Below are 22,918 nucleotides of genomic sequence, written 5' to 3'. Positions count from 1 at the left end.
TCTCTGCCCGCCACTCTCACGGTGCGGAGCTCTCTCTCTGCCCGCCCTCCCGGTGCGGGGCTCTCTCTCTGCCCGCCACTCTCACGGTGCGGGGCCGCACGGGTCGGCCTCGGGACGCTGTGGGAGCAGGAGCAGGGCAGTGATGGTTCCCCTGTGCTCCCCACCTCGAGTGCTGTGCCCGGCTCTGGGCACAAGTCAGGAGGGGCATTCAGGGAGTGGAGAGGGTCCAGAAAAGGAATGGAGCTGGGGAATGGTCTGAAGGACATATGCTACACAGACTGGCCAAGGGAGCTGGGGGTGTTTAATCTGGAGAAAAGGAAGCCAGGGGGATCCATTTTCACCCTCTAAAACTCCCTCCTGACAGGAGGTTGTAGGCAGCTGTGGGCCAACCTCTTCTCCCAGGCAATAAATGACAGGGCAGGATGACAGAGCCTTAAACTGTGCTGGGTAAGTTCACATTGGACATCAGGAAGAATTTTTTCACAGAAAGGACAATTACATTGGAACGGGCTTCCCCAGAGAGGTAGTGGAATCACCATTCCTGGAGCTGTTAAGGAAAAAGACTGGATGTGACACTCAGTTGAGATGGTGATGCTGGGTCACAGGTTGGACTCGATGATTTCAGAGGACTTTTCCAAAAAACTGATTGTGTGGTTCTCCTGCTGGGCTTTGTCCAAACATAGTGCCCTGCCCTCTGCAGTGGCCTGGACAGGGATCTGTGCTGTGTGAGACACTTATGCCAGAGAGAACAATACTGTCACTAAAGCTGTTTCACACTATTCCACCTCAAATCACCTTGGCTACATTCTTGCCCTCCTGCCCAGGCCCCTAATACAACAAATATAGAATTGTTAATGTGGCCCTGACAGGGCTTATGTTCAAAATCACTTGGTTTTTCTGCTTTTGGCACAACAACTTGTTCATGTATTAAATGTCTGTTTATTTCTCACCCATACCTGAACCCATCAACCCAGAACACTCAGAGATTTTACAGTATTGCAGTTACTCTTTACAGAACAGGCCCAGTGGATCTCTAGTAGCAATAAATCCAGAACCACGTCCCATCTTTGGTGGTCTAAGTGTTCAGATCTGGGCTCCCCTCAGATGACAATGCTACATGACAGCACAAATATGGCCATCTCCAAATTCCCAAACTCTTCCAGCAAGTACAACATTCTGCATAAAAATAAAATCCTAAAACTGATTAGAGGTCCATTTCAAACTGGTTTTGATGCTGAGTACAAAACACAATTCTTGGCTATGAACTGAACATTTTTCAGCTTCCAGGATGATACCAAACCAACATGCAAGGAAATTTTCAGGAGGAACACAGTGCTTCTCCAAAATACTGCGGGAGACACAGTAAAAGAACATCCTCTGCAGTCTCTATCTGTGGAGCTCTGTGGGAATGAGGAAGATAAAATATTCCAGTAGCAAAACTGCTAATTGCACAACGATTGGTGGGTTTAAAACTTTAAGAAATCAAAAATAAGCATTAGAAGTTTCAGTTCTGACTGAAAACACCTGCCACATAAACCACTGGCTCCAGATAGTAAGGAGAGGTGCTAACACACAACTTCCCAACACCCACACCCAGTGAGTGTCCCTGGGAACACCAGACAGGCAGGTCCTGTGTTATTTGACCATGCCAAACCTGTACCTTTGGCTTATTCAAGGTGAGAAACCATTATCCAGGCACCCTCAGCAGCAAAGCCTCCTGCTGAGCACTCCTTCAGCAAGCATCCTTCTTGCGAGAGAAGTAAAAATCTATCCCTCTGTCCTTGTACTGTGCTGGTCCCCTCTTGCTGGCCCTGGGATGGGGACTTCCTCCCTGTGGCAAATGACAAGGAACAGTGAAATATTTACTGATGCTGCAGAGTGGATTTGGTCACATCTAGGAGAATGTGCACATGGAACTTCTGCCTCCCAAGTTCACTCAAAAAGGCAAGAAGGCCTGACAGGCACTGCTCTAGGCTGGGATTTAGGATACCAGGGTTTCTGGTAAGGTGAGCTGGGAAAGTTGATCAAAATTGAACTTCTGTCTGATGGAGAAGCTTTTTGGCTTCAATTTTATCACTGCCTCAAACTGGTGTCTCACCAAGGTGCTCCTGCAGAGTCCTTTCTCTCATCCCAGGAGGTTACTAATCCAGGCCCTCCAACAGCATGGGTGAAGCAGAAAGCTTTGCTTCCACAAAACTTTCCACTCATGGCAAAGGAATCTGGCCTAAAAATTTGGTACTGCACCTTAGGATTAAAACCTGAAATGGGGGCATGCTTGATTCTTCACTGACTCGGTGCAATCCCTAAATTTGAGCCTCCACAAAGTATCCTCACTCAGGAGGAGGCAGGGTGGATGTGTGGGGGAAAGGCAAAATGCTGAACACTCTTATACACAACCCTTGGTTACATCCATTTCCTTCCATACCCACATCCTCCCAGGCAGCAGATAAAAGCCTTGACATGCTGCAGGATCAACAACTCATTCTGCCCCCATTTTAAACAGAAGATACACTCAAAAAGCAAAGTGCAAGGAGCAGTTCCTATATTTACAGGTCTTGCTGACTCCAGTTTGGATGCACTCAAGAAGGAAGTTGGTTGTTTTTACTTCTAGCTCCTGAACAGAAAGGACAGAACAATCCAGAGAAACTGGGTTGTTTCTCTTCTGTTCACCTGTATTGGGGGTGGTCACACCAGTGGAGGTCCTGGAGAAACCCCATCCCTCTGGTGGGGCTGCCAGGGCATGGGAAGATGCTCAGAAGGACATGCTGTGGCTAAGCCCTGCTGACTATACAAGGGACAGAGAAGCAGCAAAAATTGACATCACAGAATCACAGAATAATGAGGTTGGAAGAGACCTCTAAGATCATTGAGTCCAACCTATGCCCTAACACCTCAACTAGACCATAGCACCAAGTGCCATGTCCAGTCTTATATAAACACATCCAGAGATGCTGATTCTACCACCTCCCTGGGAAGAGCAGTCCAGTACTTTATTATTCTTTTGGTGAAAAACTTCTTCCTAATATTCAACCTACACCTTCCCTGACATAGCTTGAGACTGGGAAGGTATAGGTTGGATATTAGGGAAAAACTTCACCACAGCGGGTAGGACAGAGAGCTAAATAATCCTGGCTGTACAGTACGTGCTGTGATGCAATGTGAGCTTGCATTAAAAGAACTTTTTTCCCTTTAAACCAGAGAAAGAAGAGCAGAACACACAGAGACTGATCCAGAGCAGCCCCTGGAGCCTCCCAGCCCATCCCAGCCCTCCCAGTACTCACAGGCCTCTGGTGGATGTGTCGGCTCCACTCTGGGGCTGTCACCACGGGCTGTGGGTAGGTCTCACCCAGAGTTACTCCTGCCTGGGAGAGAGCAGCACTGCTCAGTGCCCAGGGGGTGTGGATGTCTGCTCCCTTTAGGCCCTGCAGCTCTGGCACCCACAGCCTGACATAATCCCCCTGCAAACAGAACCAACAGGACAGGATCCATTCAGTGACAATCCCTAAGTGCTTCCCAGCAAGGCTCTTTGTCAGTGGGAAAGAGAGGAGCCAGATTTCCAGGCTTAGCCCCATTTGCTAAATCCTCCACCCAGAATTAGTGCTTAAAGAGAGACCTGGAGCTCTTCTCCCATGCTCACACTGCAGGCACAGGAGGGAGGCAAAGGTTTTCATTTTCAGCACTGTTCATCTGTCCTGTTTAGGACATCCTGAAATGAAGTCACCCCCAAGAAGTTTCCTGTGACTGAAGGAAAATAGGATGGCTAGCTCAGCTGCACACTCTTGTGCTCCTGAATCTCTCCTATTAACTCTACTGCTGTGTCCTCTACTAGGACTAATTTCTGATTTCTTGTTAAATCCTGCCAGCTACACTGCCAAAAGGCAACAGCACAGCCTGACATGAAGCTAAGGAATAGTGTGGAAACAGGGAATGCAGTTTGGCTAAGCACATGGAAAGTATCAGTGCTACAATGCCCAATGGGCAGGAAGAATGAGATGTAGAACTTCATGATATTAGAAGGCTAATTTATTGCTTTATTATACTATATATCACACTAACAAGAACTATCACTAACTAACTAGAAAACCTGCGACTCTGCCTAAGAGTCTCAACACACACACATGGATAAAATTGGTCAACAAATCCAAAACATCATCATCAGAATCCAATCAAGCAATCACCTCAGGTAAACAATCTCCAGAACACATCCCACATGGGCACAAACACAGGAGCAGCAAATGAGATAAGAATTATTTTAAACATTCTTTTCTCTGCTTCTCTCAGGAAAATCCTGAGAAAGCTAAATCTCTCTCTGTTTAGAGGACATGTGAATACCACAAAAAAAGGCAATTTATCTGCAGTTTCAGAGAGGACAGTCAGAGGAGTGATAGGTTTAATCTACTCCTCAGCACCTCTCAAGGAATGGTTCTGTCTCTCAGGTAACTCCTGAGTTCTCCAAGCAGCTGCTCTGTGCTCAGGGAAGCATCTGTGTCATGTTCTGATGGGATGTGGCTGTGCTTGGAAGAAATGGTGATGAAACACTTAACACACTGACCAGGGAGGGTGTGGGGACATCCCTGGGGTTGTTAAATTACATTGTCCTGTACACACCAAGGAACCTGCCTGACTGCTGACCAGGAGACACAAGAACTGGTTGTGTATCCACACAGCATATTGATCTCCTCTGCTCCCTAGAACAGCACATGTCCTTGCCTGCCCTCACCCCTGCAAAGCAGCCACCCAAGACTCACATTCCCATCGTAATCCAGGCCTTGTTTGATCATGTTAAACTTCCTGTTCTCCCGTGGGTCATTGCCAATGCCAGCGCTGTATAACCAGTTGCCATAATTGCTGCAAACATCATAATCCACCTTGAGAACAGAGGGAGAAAACTGTCAGAAGAGCTGGGCTGGCCCTTGGTCAATCTTCTCATCCATTCTTTAGCTCAGGGGGAAAATTCCTTGCATGAGATTCACTCCAGCCAGACTGGGGTGGTCAGAGCTCCCCTATGCTGGTACAGGCATCTGGCTCAGGAAAGGACCTGCATGGCTGCTTTTTAGCCTGGGATCAGCTTCCCAGACTACTACAGATCATGATCCTTAGGTCAGAAAACACGTAATACTCCAACTAAAGTCCTTCCCAGTTTACTTCCTTTTAAAGGAAAATCTTTCTCTTTCTGCCACAATTTGGCAGACTTCACAAGTAGCCATAGCATTTGAATGCTCATATTCCAAAATAAAGTATTCAAATATGAGAGAAAATTCTTTCTGACCAGTTACCCAGACACCACACATTGCCAAATCATCTCTGCTGATCCTACTAGGCAGTCTGGAGAGAAGTCTAACTCAGACTGTGCAGACAAACCACGCAGTTTATATGAGGATGCAAACAATACAAACACTGCAGTTTTCTCCCATTGTCAAGTTATTCCTTCTCTAAACAAATAAAAACTCTCAAGGATGCTTATATAAAATGGAGCAGGGCTTTTGAAACAAGCACAATTGAGAGCAGAAGATGATCCCATCTGAGTGCTCTTCAGCTGGGCAGGGTGGCTTAAATCCAACATCAGAAGTTTTCCAGTTGTAGGACAAACCCTGCTCAGGAGGGGAATGGAAGTGATAGCAAGGAGGGTTTGGAATCTCTGAGCATTCCTAGGGGTGTCTGTGCTGCAAAAGCAGCAGCTGTGACAAAAAGAGTTGGTTCAGTGCTGTTCTCTTCTCCCTTTACCACAGCCACAGCAGCAACCAGTCCACAGAGAGATGTTTCCAAGATCTCAGCCTCTCCTTGGAGTGAGGAGCTCAATGCTCCAGGATGGCAGAAGGTTGAGGGAATGGGCTCTGCCAGGCTGCCCTTTCTCTGCAGAGCCAGTGAGTGCTGGGGTCAGGGTGAGCAGCCAGCTCTGCTCCCTGTGCACCAGGCTTCCCCTTCCCAGCTCACTTCCTCCAGCTGGTGAGATAAGGAGGGGAGAAAGATGCCATTGGAGGCCTGATTGTGTGATTAACATGCAGGAAAGCCTGTGTGGGAGGTGAGGGCAAATCCAAGGGGGCCTGGAGGAGGCAGGCTCATTTCCCCCTCAGCCTTGCCCCTTCCTGGCATTCTCTTCTGTTTGTTTCTCTGCCTTTCCTTGGGGCCTGACATTGGGAATGAAATCAATGAAGTCAGAGCTGAGATATTATCAGTTCAGGACACCAGTGGTCTCTGGCCTTTCCCCTGGCTCCAGCAGGCTGCAGAGAGCTCGTGCCTCAGTTTCCCTGCCTGTCTCGTGTGGATGGCACACACAAACACTTGGTGGGCCTTTGCTGGCAGTACTGGAGATGAAACAGGCATTGCTTTCCTTTTTATAGAGGCAAGTGAGACCAGTTTCAGTTCTGTACTGGCCTCTACCTTCTACAGGCATGTGTTCCCCACCAAGCTGATGTCTCCTGTGTGCTGCTCTGGGGATGCCACCACAGCTGTGTGACACAAGATGGGACCAAAGAGCACAAGGATCAGCCTGTGCCACATCAACCTACAGTGGCCATCAGCACCTGAGGCTTCCCTTGGTGAAAGGGTCAGTGCAGCATGCTAAATTCTGCTTCCAGCAAGGCTGGCATTCATGTCCTCAGGAATAAATATAGATAACACAGGCAGCATCTTTCTACTGTGAGACCTTCCAGGTCTTCCTCACTTGTGGAAGGCTCTTGCTTTCATCTGGAAAAGCATCACTGCATGGAGCTCCCCAAACCCCTTTCTGGAGGATCCTGAAGCCTCGCACCATGTTGTTGTCCAAGCCCACTGTTGCTCACAGCACTGGTATGGGAGAGCACCCAGATTTTCCTCCTGCAGCCAAAGCCATGTCAGAGCTCAGCTCCAAGGAAGTTTTAAAAAAAATACATTCACAAAAAAATCTCTTTTAACTGCAGATATTGGCAAGGCAACTGGGCTTTCTCTGCGCATCCAGCACTCCAAGTGAGTGGGAAGTTTTCTGATTGCCAGTTGCCTCCTGTATCCCACAGATAAGACCTTTAATGTGAGGCTGATGTGAATATTTGGCCTTTTTCAGTCAGTACCATGAGAATCCATGGGGACTGGGGTCAGAAAAGTGACCCAGCCATTTAACTGAGCTCACACAGCTGCTGATGGATATATGAGAGGAACTGGTGCTCCAGTTGGCAGGGAGGCCTGCAACAGCCCAGAATGAAGAAGGATGCCTCCAGCCAGGGTGGAGCTCAGTGGAAGCTGATCCAGCCATTGTCCCTGCTTGCCTGTGCTTGTCTAGCTGGCTCCCAGTCCACAGCCACCAATGCACACTGTGCCAGCACACACTGCTTTCCATGTTCTATTTCTGGGCCACCCTCCTCCCCAGCCTCTGGGGTGAGCAAATCAGAGCATTGTCAGCATAATTCATGTTTGAAAGTTTTTGTCAAGTGCAACAGATCTCTGGCAAAAACCCTGCACAGGGGATCAAAACTTACTGCAAACCTCCTAGCTGCATTTTTGTTGGTGGCAGCTCCAGTGTGGCAAAATTCCTTTTACTTAGGAGAGCTTTGGGAAGCTCACACCCTGCAAAAAGTATCTACAGAGTCTCGTATCAGCCTGAAAATTATTCATCATCACCTGTACCCTTTCTTATAAATCAGGGCTGTCCTCCTGCCTGTCATTAAACTCATTAAAGGGCGCAGTCTTACCAGCAGGTATTCAAACCATTCTGCCCCCATCCTCCAGTCCAGCCCCAGGTCCTTGGTGAGGAAGCTGGCAACGTTCTGCCGCCCTCTGTTCGACATGAAGCCCGTGGCACTCAGCTCCCTCATGTTGGCATCCACAAAAGGAACCCCAGTTCTGCCCTCTGCAGAGACAAAATACAGCACTGGGGTATCAGGGTGCTTTTGGGCACTCATAAACCAGCCTGTGCTCATGTATTCACAGCCATTTCCACAACAGTGCCAGGGCACAGCAGCAGGGAGAGATTTCAGTGTGGTTTAGCTGGAGTGCAGCCACTAAGATCCACTGGAAATTAAATTAATACTGAAAATTAATCTGGGGAGTTAAGTTTTGGCAAGAAGAAAAAAGAAAAGTACAGAAAAACCTCAGACTGGAAAAACAATCAGGTGGGTTGCAGGGAATTTTGCAGAGTAAAATAAATATGCAGACAATAGTGAGATGGGCCAAGAACAGATAGATTCTTGACAGGTGACTTACAGAGGGATGTACTGGACAAATCCCCCAGGGTTAGTACCTGAAAAGCAGAGTTTGTCTGTTGTTAAGGAAAAGATTTACTGTGCCTGGATGATTTATTTTATCCTGTGTGCAAATGGGTACACGTGGCATTAGCACGAGAAAAGATACAGGTGTGTACTGCACTGATTCTAATACTTTAATCTGTTTGTCCCTCCAAGTCTTGAGATATTATGCCTGCTATTCATGTTACAGCAACAAAGTTGTAACAGCTCAAGAAAAAGCTGTGGGATTACAAAACATGACTTAGATTTAGTCTAAATCTGTTTTAACCTTGTAATCAAAAGCAAACAGAACCAAACACAGCAGGCATGGCAAGCTAATATTGATAAGAAGGGCTGGTCAGCCTCTGTGTGACTCAACAGAAGGGACCAGCAGGTCACAAACACTCCCTCCTGGGCAGCAAAATCTCCCTGCAGTGCACCTCACAAAGCAGGGTCACCCTGTGGGCTGCTCAGTGTCAGTCTGGCAAGGGAGGCCACACACATTCATAGCCTGGTGATGCCAGTTTAAATGCCAGCCCTGGCCATGCTGGCAGCTCCCCTACACAGACCTGAGTCAGGGTTAGGGCACTGTGAGCCCCAACAGACAGCTGGAGAACAAAACACAGCCAGCCAAACCTCAGGTTCCTACTGACCTTTCCAACAGTTGAAGAGCTGAAGGTCCTTTTTCCAGGGGATCTCTTTACTTTGAAGCCCTGTGGTGGAAAATAATGACCTGCTGATGAAGAAATACTGACACAGGCAGTTACTTAGACCACAACACAGCCAGGGGAGCTTGGTTGACACAAGGAGTGAGGGTGAAGCCTCTCATGCCATCACAAACAAACCTTCTGCACAGGTTTAGAGATGATCCATTCCTAAATGTGGTGATCCATACACACCTCTTAATGAGAAAATCCTTCTGCCATACTTCAGGGCCACAAACCGAAAGTAATCCCTCCACAGCAGTTCAAACAGGACCCTGAAACACAAAACCATCTCAGTGTTTCACTGTGGCTCAGATATGATAACTGAACAAAGATTTTGCTTCCATACAACCCACCATTAACACTGCGGAGTTTATTCACAACAAGGGTATTGGGAGAAATTATGAGGAGGACTCCACTGATATCAGAAGGCTGATTAATTACTTTATTATACTATATTATATTTATATATATATATATATACTTTATATATATAGTATATATAATATATACATACTTTATATATATTATATATACTATATATAGTATATATACACTTCATATATACTATGTATATATAGTATATGTATATACAGTATATATAATATATATATAATATATATATACTTTATTATACTATATTTTATATATATATATATATAATTCTATGCTGTATTACACTATATTACATTACATCTAAACTGAATCTGCCAAGCACTCAACTCTGCACACACTGCACAGAATCTCGTGACTGTCACTGACAGTCCCAACTCACACACACACACACACTTGGCCCTGACAGACCAAGGAACAAAACACCATCACTGTGGGTAAACAATCTCTACATTGCATTTTACTTTTGCACAAACACAGGCAAAGCAAATGATAAGAATTGTTTTTCCTTTTTCTGAGGTTCAGAGAATGTGAAACCCAGAAATATTCTTGGGAAGAATTGTGCCTTGCTTTTCTCTGTGAAGAGAAATGTGGTGACACAAGGGATTTCAGGGATCTTCCCTGTGACAGCAGTTCTCTCCCCAAGCCTGTTTGCCCGGCTTACAGGGAAAGCAAACTCTGCATGAATCACTTGGGAAGCTTTCCTTAGCTCACGTGCAGGAGCAGAGTTTCAGGAAACGTGTTCCTCCTCCATCCCTGCTGGGGTGTAATTCTCCCCAGAGCACGGCGAGGGCCTGACTGAGCTTCACACTTCCGCAGGAATGAGCACATCAGCACATTCCTGAGAGCTTTGTGTTGATTTATTTGTGCTGGTTTAAGCAATTACCTTGGCAAGGGACTCTAAGACACCTTTCAAAACTGGTTTACAGTGCTCAAGCCCATTAGATCAGGTGCTAGGCCCGTGGAAAAAAAGGACAGTTTTATATAACGTCTTTTATATAAAAAGAGCTTCTTATAAAATGATGGCACATCAACCTCAGAAACCTGCTTCAACTCTATGCCATATGGGAAGCACTCTGCTCAGCTGATTTTTAGGCTGACAAGATCCTTCTGGATAATCTGGTTACAGAACAGAATCACAGAATTAGGGAATCAGGGTGGAAAAGACCTCTGAGACCATCCAGGCCCAGCTCTGACCAAACACCACGGTGTCAACCAGACCATGGCACCAAGTCCAGTCTTTCCTTAAATACCTTCAGGGACAGTGACTCCATCATCTCCCAGGGAAATCCACCCCCAAATCTAATCACATCCTTTCAGAGAAGAAATTCCTCCTAATATCCAACACGAACAGGACACTGTCTAAATCCTAAAAAGCAGTGTCATAACACTGAGGTTTGATGTGCAGCCACCATGACCTGTACTTCATTGTACAACTGACTTCCTGGGAGCTTGACAGCTTCATTTTTGTAATTACTGAACACTTTAAAATGCTAAAATCACCATGGCATGCCAGCTGCCAGCAGGCTGGCTGACTGTAAGATGGAAAACAAGAGTATGTTCATTTCTTGAAATCTTTCCTCTCTTAACTGCCTTTGAAGTAAAAAAAAAACCCAAAACCCCAAACATACACTTCATGGGTGTTGATATTTTATCTGTAATTTGAATTTTAATGAAACTGAGCATTTTGGCCAGAATGGCTGGCAGTGTTCTGCCTGTTCCTCACCAACCACTGTGCTGTTTGACATGTTGCAAATGTCACAAACCAAAATGAATATTTAGTTCTAGAGTTTTCACAGACATTATGGTTTGGGATTTTTCCCATCCAGGTCTAGTGTCAGGCCAGGCTCTACCATGACCCTGTTTCTCTATCAGAGCTCCAGGTTCTGATTCACAGTGTCTGGGCAGAGCTGAACAAGTTCAAGGCCAGCCCAGGGATGGATGAACTGAGAGGTGAGGAGGAGCATGGGTGACAGGATGGGATGCATTAAACCCAGATCCCAGTGCCCTCTTCCCCTCTGCTCTGATGTGCTGGTCATGGCCAGGTAGCTGAGCAAACACAGAGCCACTTGCTGGACTTGTGGCCATGGGACCTTCAAACACCATGAGATTTACACAAATCACAGTCACTGAGATTTTGGGCTCATATCCTGAGTCTGAGAAACCCTTTGGGTTTTATTTGTAAACTATTCCTCCTTATTTAGCCCATAAGAACATAGAGATGGATGGTGCTGATTTGCTGAGATTATTTTCAAAAATCATGAACCAAGATTTCCCAGCAATAATAATGACAACTGGCATTCATAATCTTTACTTACAAAGTGCCTAAAGCCCCTGGGTGTCAAAGACAGACTAATAAATCTGTACTGAAAGAGAACTACAGTGCAACCCAGAGGAACCAGCCAGCAGGCACAGGAAAAACAAACATTAATTACAAAGAGAGTTTACAAATCACTCTTCTGTGCATGAAATACCAGGTTCCTTTTCAGAGAAAACAAGCCATGCTGATGGTGCAAAGACATACCAGTATGTGCTCTGATTTGCTGTTCTCTCTCTCTCATACTTCTGGATCTGCTCATAGATGTATCGAGGTGAGATGCAGCCCAGAGCCAGCCTGAAAGCAGAGGAATGATGTCCTGAATGCCACACAGCACTGACAGCTTGGTGTCAGATCAGAGGGAGCAGAGGGGCACTTTTGTGTCTAGAGTTGTTGTCTAAAAATTTTGTTCAGCTTGCAGTGCCACCCCTGACTTCCTAAATGGCTTTAGTCCAGTTGAAACTTCTCTGCAACTCTTCAAGAGAGAGAATTCCCTTCCAAGAATTAAGATACTCTCCTTCCTGGAGTATGACTGTTACAGGAGTCTCCAAGCTATGGAGATAAATAATTTCAAGCTATGGAGATAAATAATTTTACTCAAGTTTGACAAGTTTTGCCTAAAAGATTTAACAAACCCAATGACACACCCAGAAAAGAATCTCAAATGTCATCCGCTGCATGACATGTTCTACCTGCCCTTTGACCACAAACCTCCTTATCCTATGCCCAGGGCTCCTTTTCCTGCAGAACCTCAGTGGCTCATTTGAGCAACCACACAAGGTTAAGTGACTGCTGAAAATCTGAGCCCCGGCAGGAAAACTAGGGAATAAAAGTCTGCTCTGGCATTTCAACCCACTGGGCCCTTCCATTTGTTCCAAATCAGTGCTGTTGCAAGACAGGAAAGAACTTGCAGACTCCAGCCCCATCATACAGGGTGATCAAGAACAGATTTTACTTTGCTTTTCCTAGAAATGCATTTTACTGCCATTTCCACCACAGCTTGTGGAAACACTGGATGTTCTAATGAATTGGGGAAAACAGAAAGAAAGACTTTGAGGAGTTTTCCTTTAATTGCTGACCAGCTCTAAAGGCCAGCATGAGATGGGAATGACTGGCTGCAAGCTGAACTGCTCTGATGTTGATTATGTGACAGAAGAACATTTTGGGACAGGCAGATCAGAACTGTTTGCTCTGAGCAAATGGCCCAGCTTGGAAAAACTCAAGTGGAGGCCACAAATAACAAACTTCCACAGAGCCAGCAGTCCTGGGATCCCAAAGTGCCACCAGATGGAGCCATCCACTGCAATCATCACAGCACAAAGCTCGCTGGAAATTAAATCCCAACCTGTAACAGCCTCTGAAATTTGGTTCTCATTGCAATTCTGTTGGGAGAATCCAGATGCTCTCAGTTTAGGCTGAACTGGGCTCTGCTGCTGCTTCAATTCCAGTCTGGAATTAACTCTGCCTCTTCCAGCACCAGGGACTAAAGCCCCTAATTAAAAATCAAAATATTTACCCACACAAAAGATCCTTCCCTATAGGAATAATCAGAAGTGTCTCTTCACCCTGCAGTGAGGTGGGGTGACCTGCCCTAAACTATTGAGGAAACCAGGATTAGGCTGAAGCTGTGTTGCCTCCCTGCCTTTCCGTTCCCACACAAAGCAGCACGAAGGCAAATGCTGAGTCCCTCCTGCTCCCTGTCCCCTCTGTGCTCCCAGCACAGTTCTGCCTCACTGCAGCAGTTCCAGGGAAGTGCAGCCTCAGAGCTGCTATACCACCATAAAAAGGGCCAAAGGAACCACACCTAGACCCCTACCCCTGCCCAGCAGCACTCAGCAGACAGGTAACATCTGTTTGGGATGGAAGCAAAAAAGGATTTTCCAGTCTCAACAAAAATCTTTACCATGGCGCGAATTTCGTGGAGTAATCCATCCCCACCAGCCCATTCCGAGTCTCCTTGTAAGAAGCAACCAGATTCTGTGAGAGCAAAAGAACAAAAGGTTTCAATACTTTACAAGCAACTTGCTAAATGTTCTTTCCTTGTGCAGCCAGAGCCATCTGGCAGGGCTGGGCTCCCTCTCACGGCTGCCTGCAAGGATTGCACAGCTGCCAATTCCTGCCCCCAGCACACAGGCAGGAATCAGGCCAGCAATCTTCATTGCAGCTCTGGGGTGTGTCACAAGCTGTGCTCTCTGCTCCAGCCCACAGCACCTTTCTATCCACAAGCACTGTGCACCTGGCTGTGCTGCTCCCTGCCCAGCCCCATCTGATTCTGCATCAGAAACCCACTGAAAAGCACCAGTGGAATTGGGAGCCTTGTGGCTGCTTGTTTGGGGGTTATAGAACCAGTGGGACTGTTACTCTTAAAATAAAAAGGTTTAATTTCTTGTGTTTTCTACCTTATATACTCTTAATAAAGTGTAATTTTAAGTCATTAACTACATTACAACAATTTATTATATTTACTGATGCAAAACAATTAGTGTTAATATAATTAGTAAAAGTTTTACAAAAATTTAATAAAGCACGTATACACATCTACATCACGTAGTCTAGCTTACAAAAATTTTTATGTATCTTTTCTAATCTAGTCTCATGCTAACAACCTTGTCTTCTTATTTGCTATAGATACACTCAAAAATCATCAATTGTTATTTCTTCTATTAACTTTACTTACTCTTCTATCAACTTTACTTACAAACCAACTATGAAACCCCTCCATATGTGACAGCCCCCAGCACTCAGCTGCAGGAACCCTGACCACTGATGTTTCTGTGCCCACATTTACAGCAGGAGGCAGATCTTCCATGTTCTGAGCACTCCATGGACAATGCAGAGGACATAGGGAAGACCAACCTCTCCTTGATCACCTTCACTGCACAGGTTACAGCTGCTAAAGGCTGTTGTAGCTCAATATTTGCATTACAAAAAAAAAAGAAGGAACAGGTTTTCCAGCTCTGATTATATTAATGCTTGACCAAGAGCAAAAACTATGCCCACTTGTACTCATTTTGGTTGGGATGGAGTTAATTTGCTCCATTGCAGCTAATCTGGGGTTGTTTTGGATTTGAGCTGAAAACAGTGCAGAGAACACACCAATGTTTTCCTTACTGCCTGAGCAGCCTCAAGGCCTTTTCTGCTTCTCTCACCACCCCACCCTGAGTAGGCTGGGGGTGCACAAGGATTTGGAAGAGGACACAGCTGGGACAGCCGACCCCAGCTGACCCAAGGGTGTTTTAGACCATATGATGTCATGCTCAGCACATAAAGCTGGAAGTCAGGATGTTTGGAGTGATGCCATTGGTCTTCTCAAAGAACTCTGATGGAGCCCTGCTTTCCTGGAGATGGCTGAACACCTGCCCACCGGTGGGAAGAATTAAATTAATCCTTACCTGGCTTTGCCTGTGCACACAGCTTTTGCTTTCCCTATTAAATGGTCTTTAACTCAACATTAAAGTGACTTTTCTCATTTTAATCCTTCTGAATCTCTCCTCCATCTCACTGGCAGGAACTGAGGGAGCAGCTGCTGTAGGGCTGAGCTGCCTTATGGGGTTAAACCAGGACAGTGCTCCCCAAAAGCAAAGGAATGCAGCAATTTGGGAAACTGTTGTGGTGTGTTGCAATATCCTGTTTTACCTTCTCCCTTCCCCCTCGCCCCTCGCTGAGTGTGCCCTGTCAATCAGGCTAACATACCAGCAAGGCGTCGTGTGATAGGTGACCCTAGTACCTGGAGACCCTGCCCCTTCACCTGGTTGGTGACTCACCTGTCCCCTCCCCTTCCCCTGTCCTGAGCTTAAATGTGAATGAGACCATGCGGCCTCCATTCTGTTACCAGCAGTAGCCCAGTGCAGAGACCTCTGTACTCTTGGAATAAACATCTGGCTACCTTCTAGCAGAATCCGCTCCCTTCTTTTCTTCACCATCGCCAGAAGCTCTCCCCTGAGGTAAACGGAGTCCTGTCTTGTGCCCCGCTGCACTCTGCCACCAGCCAAGGTATCTCTGCGGTAAAACACCGCAATGCTGCCTCTGGCCCAGCAGCGAAGGTCAGAACTGGCCTAGGCACCATCTAACTGGTTATATTGGGATACATATTCCAATAGGAAACATAGCTGAAAGATGCCCTGAGGGCTGTCCCACACCACACTTTTAACCCATCTCAGCTGGAGAGGTGTTCCCTCCCTTTATCCAGAAAACTGCTTGGGGTCTGATGCTGTTGGAAATCAGCATATCTACCTTTGAATTCAGACATGGCAAATTCAAGACAGTTCCTCAAACTAGACCAGAAAGAAATTCAAAAACCGTCTGACAACATGCAGTCAGCAGGAGCTTCACTCCACCAAAGCAAGGAAACAAATAGTAGCTGTCATTATTGGCTGCATGGTTTTAAACCAGACTACAGAAACCTCCTACTATTTATAACTGCAGGCAGAACTTGGGTCAGCTGTTCCTCACCCCAGTTGCAATTCCAGCCCCTCAGGCCACTTTTCACTCCTCCAAAACAGAGGAACTACATTGCTGATGATGTGGGACATTAGCATAGAAGGAACAAATCAAGGTAAAGCAGCTAAAAAATTTTGTCCCAAGTCCCAGAAGTTAATGGAAAAAATACTTCAAAGAGATGGCCAGTAAACTAGGTTCCTAAGTATTTGGTTACATTCCCCAGTCCCAGATGACTTCTTTTTGGTCTAGTTTGTCTCTCTAAAAAACTGAAATAATCCTAATTCCCTCCTTGGTCAAGTTTTATATGGGAGCTAAGGAAATATTATTAGGAAGTGAAATTGCAGCCTCACCCACTTGCACAGCCATGTGTGCAAGGGGGAGGATGTAGGCAAGGAAATGTAAGAGTTACCGTGTCCCAAAAATAATATTGCAGCCTCATCAAAGCCTGGGTCTCTCCTCCACTGCAGGGAAAGGCTGTTCTGGGATCAGTCACAGGATCTGCCACAGAAAACACCAACACCTTGTTACCCCCTGGGAAATTATCTCAAAGGCAGGGAGCTTAAAATCCAGGGATGTTCAGCAATGGGGATGTCTGCTTAAAGGGCATAAAAGATTGTGTGGTTTTCCTTTAAAATAAGGGTCATATCAAACATATTAAAAATCACTAAGGATGTTTCCTATCCATGTGCAGGGTAGGAAATTCCCACACAGGGATTTTACCTGTGTTTGCAGAGTAAGTGAACTGACGGTTAATGACAGTTTGAAGGGCAACCACTGCCTCTGTTTTGGTTCTCAGCAAGAGACATATCACAGAATCACAGAATGGTTTGGGTTGGAAGGGACATTAAAGATCATCCAAAACCAACCTCCTGCCATGGACAGGGACACCTTCCACTGTCCCTGGTTGATCCAAGCCCTATTCAGCCTGGCCTTGAACCCTTCCAGGGATGGCACATCCACAGATTCTCTGGGAACCTGTGCCAGGGCCTCACACCCTCACAGGGAAGAATTTCTTCCTCTCATCTAATCTAAATCTACTCTCTTTTAATTTGAAGACAAATATCTGTTTATTCCTGCAACTAAAGACAGATGCTTCTACAGCACCTCCCAGACTAGAAGGGCCATGATAATCCAGTCATCCTTAGGAACTACATTTCAGGTATCTCTCAGGCACTAGTTGCCTCTGCATTTTTACAGAAGATTTGTTTTCTGTGACAGAATATAATATGCACTGCAAGATGTTTGGTTTAGGTACCTGATTCAGTCTGGCTGAACATCTGGAGCAGCAGGAAATTATTCACTTTGTAAAGCACATTTTTCAAAACAGACCTAAGCAGGATATTTTTAAGAACAGAATCTAAGTAAGATTTCATTAGAACAACTTCCAAATTAAGTTTTCTCACCCTTCTGCCCAAAATCCTCCATTGTAGGGATGCTGCCCTCTTGCAGCCCTGGAGCCAGAGGCTTTAGCTGATCTGGCATCTGCAGGGTTGGCCGGACCCTGGCCCCGGATTCCAGAGCTTTCCTGAAGTGGGTGTAGACATCAGGCAACCTGCAGAGATGGGAGCAGCCAGGTCACTGCCCTGCACACCCCCACACCACACACCCCCTCCTCAGGAGCAGGATCAGCATTCCAGGCTGTCCTCTCACCTTTGTGATGCCCTTTGAACACTGCCAGGCACAACAGGGAGATGCCCCTGGGGATAACAGCCACCAATTTCTTTCTGCTTCTGACTCAAATTGTGCCTTTTCAATTTAAGGTGTGCCCTGGTGGGGAAATCCTGAGAGCCAGATTTATCTCACCTAACTTCTGATTAACACAGCTGATGTCAGTGTAAAAATCTACATCCTCCTGGTGCCTCAAAGGAGAAAAACAGGCATTTTCATGGCCTGACTTGTCTGCCCTTATTATACACATTTTCTACAGAATACCATGAATCACTCAACTCCATCCACCACACTTCAGGTGATTACTGAGGGAGCAGTGAAGAATACACACACATCAAGGAGGGGTTGGAAGTAAATTATCTCTTAGGTCCCTTCCAACCCAAACCATTTAATGGTTCTATAAAGTTGCTTCAGGTGAAGTTTAGATTGGATATTAGGAAAAGTTTCTTCAGAGAAAGGGTGGTCAGGAGCAAGCTGTCACAAACTGTCCAGCTGTCCAAGGAAGTGGTGGAGTCACTGTCCCTGAAGGATTTAAAAGATGGGCAGATGTGGCATTGAAGGACATGGTTTATTGGTGGGCTTGGCTTAATTAATGGTTTGATTTGATGATCTTAAAGGTCTTTTTCAGCCCCTCAATGAATGGTCACACACCTTGGCTTTATACATACAGAAGCATAAATCCTACAGGTGCAGAGGGCTGAATGTGCCTGAGCGCAACAGCACTGCTCCATAAAAGTAGAAATAGATGGACTAATAGGTTCTTTCCCTGTGGGACCAGAAGACTGGGAGCCCTCCTGAGTGAGAAACACACAAGAGGTGATAGCACAGAGCAGCCCACCTGTCAATAGGCCTGAAGGGAAGGTCATCTCGATGATACAGCGTGGAGCCCCAAAACGTCTGAACCTTCACCCCGTGCTGCCCACACACCTGGCACAGCCCCTTCTCCACATCCAGCTCCTCCTGCGTGGCCTAGGGAGAACAAAAGAGTGAGGCCAGGGCTGCACAAATGCAGCTCAACACGCACAAACACTCTGGTCTTGCCCTCCTCAGGCTTCTGCACATCACCTTCTTCCCTCTGCCCCATCGAGGACTCCCACGCAGGGAATCCCCATCCCAGGAACTACCCAAGGTTAACAACACCACAGCCAAGAAAGGCTCTGAACACACAGGATTTGCATCACCACTCGGTCGTGGAAGAAACCTTCACAGCATGATTTTATCTTTTAACTGTGTCACTGGAGTATTTCCCTTACCTCTTCATGGAAAACCACAGCAGTGACAGAGCCCAGCTGAGTAATCAGATCACAGACCACATCTTCCGGCTTCCCCTTCCTTACAACCAGGGTACTAAAATACAAAATACTGCCCTGAAACAAGTTTGATGTTATTGTTATTTGTGTGCACAAGAGGTCATCATCCCACCCCAGGCTCATGTCCTAGTTTTCTACGGAGCACAAACACTGTGTGGGGGCAGGCAGACAGGATTTGACCAGCCTGCATTTTTTAGGAGCCCCTGAACACAGTTTGTAAGCCTCTGGGGCTTAGTTTGTGTCAAACACATTTCTGCCACTCTGGATGCCTTAGAAAGGATGACTGGGCACAAAGCCAGGCCATTACCTAAAAGTGAATCTGCTTATCCTCCCACACTAAAGAGATTCAAGGGCTGGCTGATCCACCTTGTTCAGGTTTCTCAGAGAGGTTGTCCCATCCCTGGAAATATTCAAGGTAAGACTGAGCAGAGCTCTGAACCTGATCTGGCTGAAGATGTCCCCTGCTTATTGAAGGGGTTTGGACTAGATGGCCTTTAAAGTTCCCTTCCAACCCAAATTATTCTATGACTCCATGATCTTTTGCTCTGCAAAGCCAGATATTATGTGGAGGATTCTTCAGGCCCTGGTCTACCCCAATTATGGTTCTAAAGGCAACATAAACAAGGATATCTGAGTCTAGAGCCTGGGTTTAGCAGGACAGGGCATAAGGAAATGTAACTCTTCAGTCTCAGAAGCCAGGCTCCATGCTGGTCTGTCTCAAGCCAGCTCCCAGGGAAAGCTTCCCAGGAACAAGGAAGGCTCCTGGCCACAGTGGCTACTGTAACTGCCCACATCTCAAAATTCTGCTGTTTGTGTTTCCCACTGTCAGCACTCTGGGCAAAGCACTCAGGGCTGACACTCATCACCTCAGGGGTACCTGAGAAACAAGATCCACGTGGCACAGAGCCTGGATGGCTCTTTGTCCCCCTGCAGGTGACCACAGCAGGGGCTACACACGGGATCCTGCTGTATCTAACACAAGGGCTGTGGCTCTCTGAAATATCTCTGAAATCAGCCACCACCCGAGCCCAGAGCACAGGATCCGAGTCACAGCACAGGTATGTGCTGAAAGAGAATAGGAGAACAGAAATGTACGTGTTATTTGCACGGTGCTTTCTCAACTACCTTCCTTTTTTCTTGAGTGTTTCCCTCAGATCTTTCACACTTTCCAACAAAAACCGGAGCCTGTGTGGCCCCGTCTTGGGCCAGCTGTAGCAGTGGGTGCCCAGGTAGTGCCGCGGGTCGAAGCAGTAGAGGGGAATCACAAAATCAGCGTTGTGCTGAGCCCAGTGCAGCACCTGGAAACACAGAGCGGGCCGTGAGAGCTGCCGGGGCGGGATGCAGGACAATCCCTCCCCATCCTGCCCCAAACACCAGCGCTGTCCCTGCACCAACCCGCGGCGCTCCTACCTGGTTATCGTGGGCGCGCAGGTCGCAGCGCAGCACGCAGATGGCCGTGCCCGCTGTCCCCGACATGTTCCCTCCGTGTGGCCTCTCCCACCTCACCCGGGCCGGCTCCGTGCCCCTCTGCCCGGCCCCTCATCCCGCCCTGCCGGGGAGGAGCCGTCCTGCTCCGATCCCCGTGTCCGCCCCCAGCGCATCCCGAGGGACCGGCACGTCCCGTCCCGCATCCCTGCAGGGCAGCGGCGAGCTCGCTTCCCTCGCTCCCTGTGGCTCAGCACATATGTTTTCACATATATATGAAAATATATATGAATATATATGAATATATGTATGAAAATATATATGAATATATATTATATATATAATATATACGATATATATCATATGTATTATATATATAATATATATATGAGATAGATATATACTATATAGTATATACTATATACTATATACTATATACTATATACTACATACTATATACTACATAATATACATCATATATACATATATACATATATACATATATACATATACGTATAATATATACGTATACATATACGTATACGTATATGTATATGCCTGCCCCAGCTGGTTGCTCTTATTGCTGAGTGTTTTGTGGTTTTTTTAACCTCTTTATCTTTTTAAATCTTTTTATCTGTGAAAAAGCCATGTTATGACTGGCTTTTTGCAAATATTAAAATGAATATTATATGTGGTGAGTTAGAAAGTAATAATGTATTCATTCTCTTAAGTAGTGTGTTAATTGTCTTAAGTAGTGTGTTAATATTTAACACACTACTTTAGAGAATGAATACATTATTAGTTATTACGAAAAATATCACCTATTTTTTTAGGTGATATTAAAATAGAAAAATAAATTAAAATATTAAAATATAAACTATGCTATGTAAGATACTTTTTTTTAAAGAAAAGACTCGCAGCCACAGGACACCTAAATCTGTCAGAGAAAAAGAATTTATTGCCCCATTATCAGAAGAAATTCACTTCTTCCCACCTTGAAGGCACTGTTAGGATTATGAGGAAGAAGTTGACAATGATCAGACAGAATCCTGTGTTTGAATGGAATTTATGCATCATGTATGAGGTGTATGAATATGCAGCAGGTTATTGTTTTTAAGGGTTAATCCTCTGTTAACGTGGGTCCTTTTTCAGGCTTGTGCTGCCCAGAAAAAGGTACCCAGAAGTCCATAACTCTTTGTTTCTGTTGTCTCATATTGTCCTAATCCAAATTGTTCAAATTATTATTACTCTAATTGCACTACTATTTTTATAACCATTTTATTACTATTAAACTTTTATAATTTTAAAACAAGTGATTGGCGTTTTTCACATTATCTTTCACACAGCATCAAGGAACCGCTCAGCCCTGCTGTGCTGAGGCTCAGCCACGGTGACAGCGACCCTGTGCCACACCGAGCCTCGCCCTGCTCTGACAGTGTTGATTCTTTAAATGCCACCTCTGTGATGTGATGGCCACCAGCGCAGGAACGAGCTTGCCACCTGCTGACCAAAACCGGCGAGCTGTAGGTTTGCAATATTTAATGTACTTTGTTCTCAGCACTGACAAAAGTGGCTTAAGTGAAAAGGTTTTGCCTCATCCTACGTTGGGCACCTGTGGTCACACATCCCTTACTCACTGAATTGTCCCTCAGGATCCTTTTTTTATTTTTTTCATTCAGCTACTCTCATAAGAGGAAACCAAGCACAGGAACTGCCTGCCCAAGGAAGCAGTGGAGTCACCATCCTTAGGGACACAGCTTAGTGGTGGATGTCGCACTGCTGGGTTAATGGTCGGACTCAAGGTCTTTTCCAACTTAAATGATTCTCTGATTCTATGAAATGCTTGGTTTATGAGTTCTCCAGCCACCTGCTTCCCTTGTGCAGCTCCCCTGATTCTCCTGGGATGGGAGAGCAATGGAGAAGGGGTTAACACATTGCAGCAAGGAGTTGGTGACGATTCAGGATCCAGATTTACAGCAGTGAGTTTCTGCAGCTCATTTAAGTACCTGAATGCTGAAGTGGAGTTTTTGGTGAAGCCACACGGACTCTGACCAAAGATTAAATGTGGTACCCAAACCCCTGGGGGTCCTGGGGAGTCCTGGCTTCATGTCCATCTCCTCCAGGCCTGGTGTGCTCTGCATGCAGCCTGGCTGTGGGAAGTGCTGTGGTTCCCTGTGTAACCCACATGACACATCATCTCCTGATCCCTGCTCTTGCACCAGGGCTCCTTTTCCTGGCTCAGCAGCTGCAGCCCATTGAGAACCAGTCAGTGACTCATCCCAGAGGGCTCATGTTTGGTAAAAGAAAAGAGGAGCCAAAACTTTGGCTCATGCCCAAGGAAAACACTGCTGTCGGGTTGCAATGCTTAGAAGACAACATGTCTCTTTATCATATTAGAAATAATGAAAAAAGCACAGTTTATAAATCTTCCCTGTTTGCCTTTGCCTTCATTTGGACGAGGACAAA

General features: G+C 46.0%; 1 protein-coding gene across 1 annotated transcript; it reads right to left on the bottom strand.

Annotated features, from left to right (window-relative positions):
* Nucleotides 1-5: 5 nt before the first annotated feature.
* LOC102073426 (cryptochrome DASH) lies at nucleotides 6-20,589 on the bottom strand. The gene is made up of 14 exons (XM_005491454.4): nucleotides 20,438-20,589; nucleotides 20,153-20,325; nucleotides 18,971-19,064; nucleotides 18,556-18,686; nucleotides 17,453-17,601; nucleotides 16,459-16,547; nucleotides 13,513-13,586; nucleotides 11,817-11,906; nucleotides 9,095-9,174; nucleotides 8,849-8,908; nucleotides 7,665-7,822; nucleotides 4,749-4,868; nucleotides 3,282-3,458; nucleotides 6-1,831 (listed from the first exon to the last, which is right to left on the bottom strand). The coding sequence occupies exons 1-14, from the start codon at nucleotides 20,501-20,503 to the stop codon at nucleotides 1,733-1,735; spliced, it is 1,560 nt and encodes a 519-aa protein (XP_005491511.1). The 5' UTR covers nucleotides 20,504-20,589; the 3' UTR covers nucleotides 6-1,732.
* Nucleotides 20,590-22,918: the final 2,329 nt, after the last annotated feature.

Source organism: Zonotrichia albicollis, chromosome 1, assembly GCF_047830755.1.
Source record: "Zonotrichia albicollis isolate bZonAlb1 chromosome 1, bZonAlb1.hap1, whole genome shotgun sequence".
Lineage (NCBI taxonomy): Eukaryota > Metazoa > Chordata > Aves > Passeriformes > Passerellidae > Zonotrichia > Zonotrichia albicollis.
This window is presented reverse-complemented; position numbering and strand designations above follow the sequence as displayed.

What these genes read in the sequence shown, in the direction of transcription:
- LOC102073426 (XM_005491454.4), bottom strand. Translation starts at nt 20,503, where the DNA reads ATGTCGGGGACAGCGGGCACGGCCATCTGCGTGCTGCGCTGCGACCTG. An exon ending in GCTCTTCAACTGTTGGAAAG is followed by an intron (nt 7,823 to 8,848) that starts GTCAGTAGGAAC and finishes TTGTCTCTGCAG; the next exon opens with AGGGCAGAACTGGGGTTCCT. An exon ending in GACACATCCACCAGAGGCCT is followed by an intron (nt 1,832 to 3,281) that starts GTGAGTACTGGG and finishes CATTTGCCACAG; the next exon opens with GGAGGAAGTCCCCATCCCAG.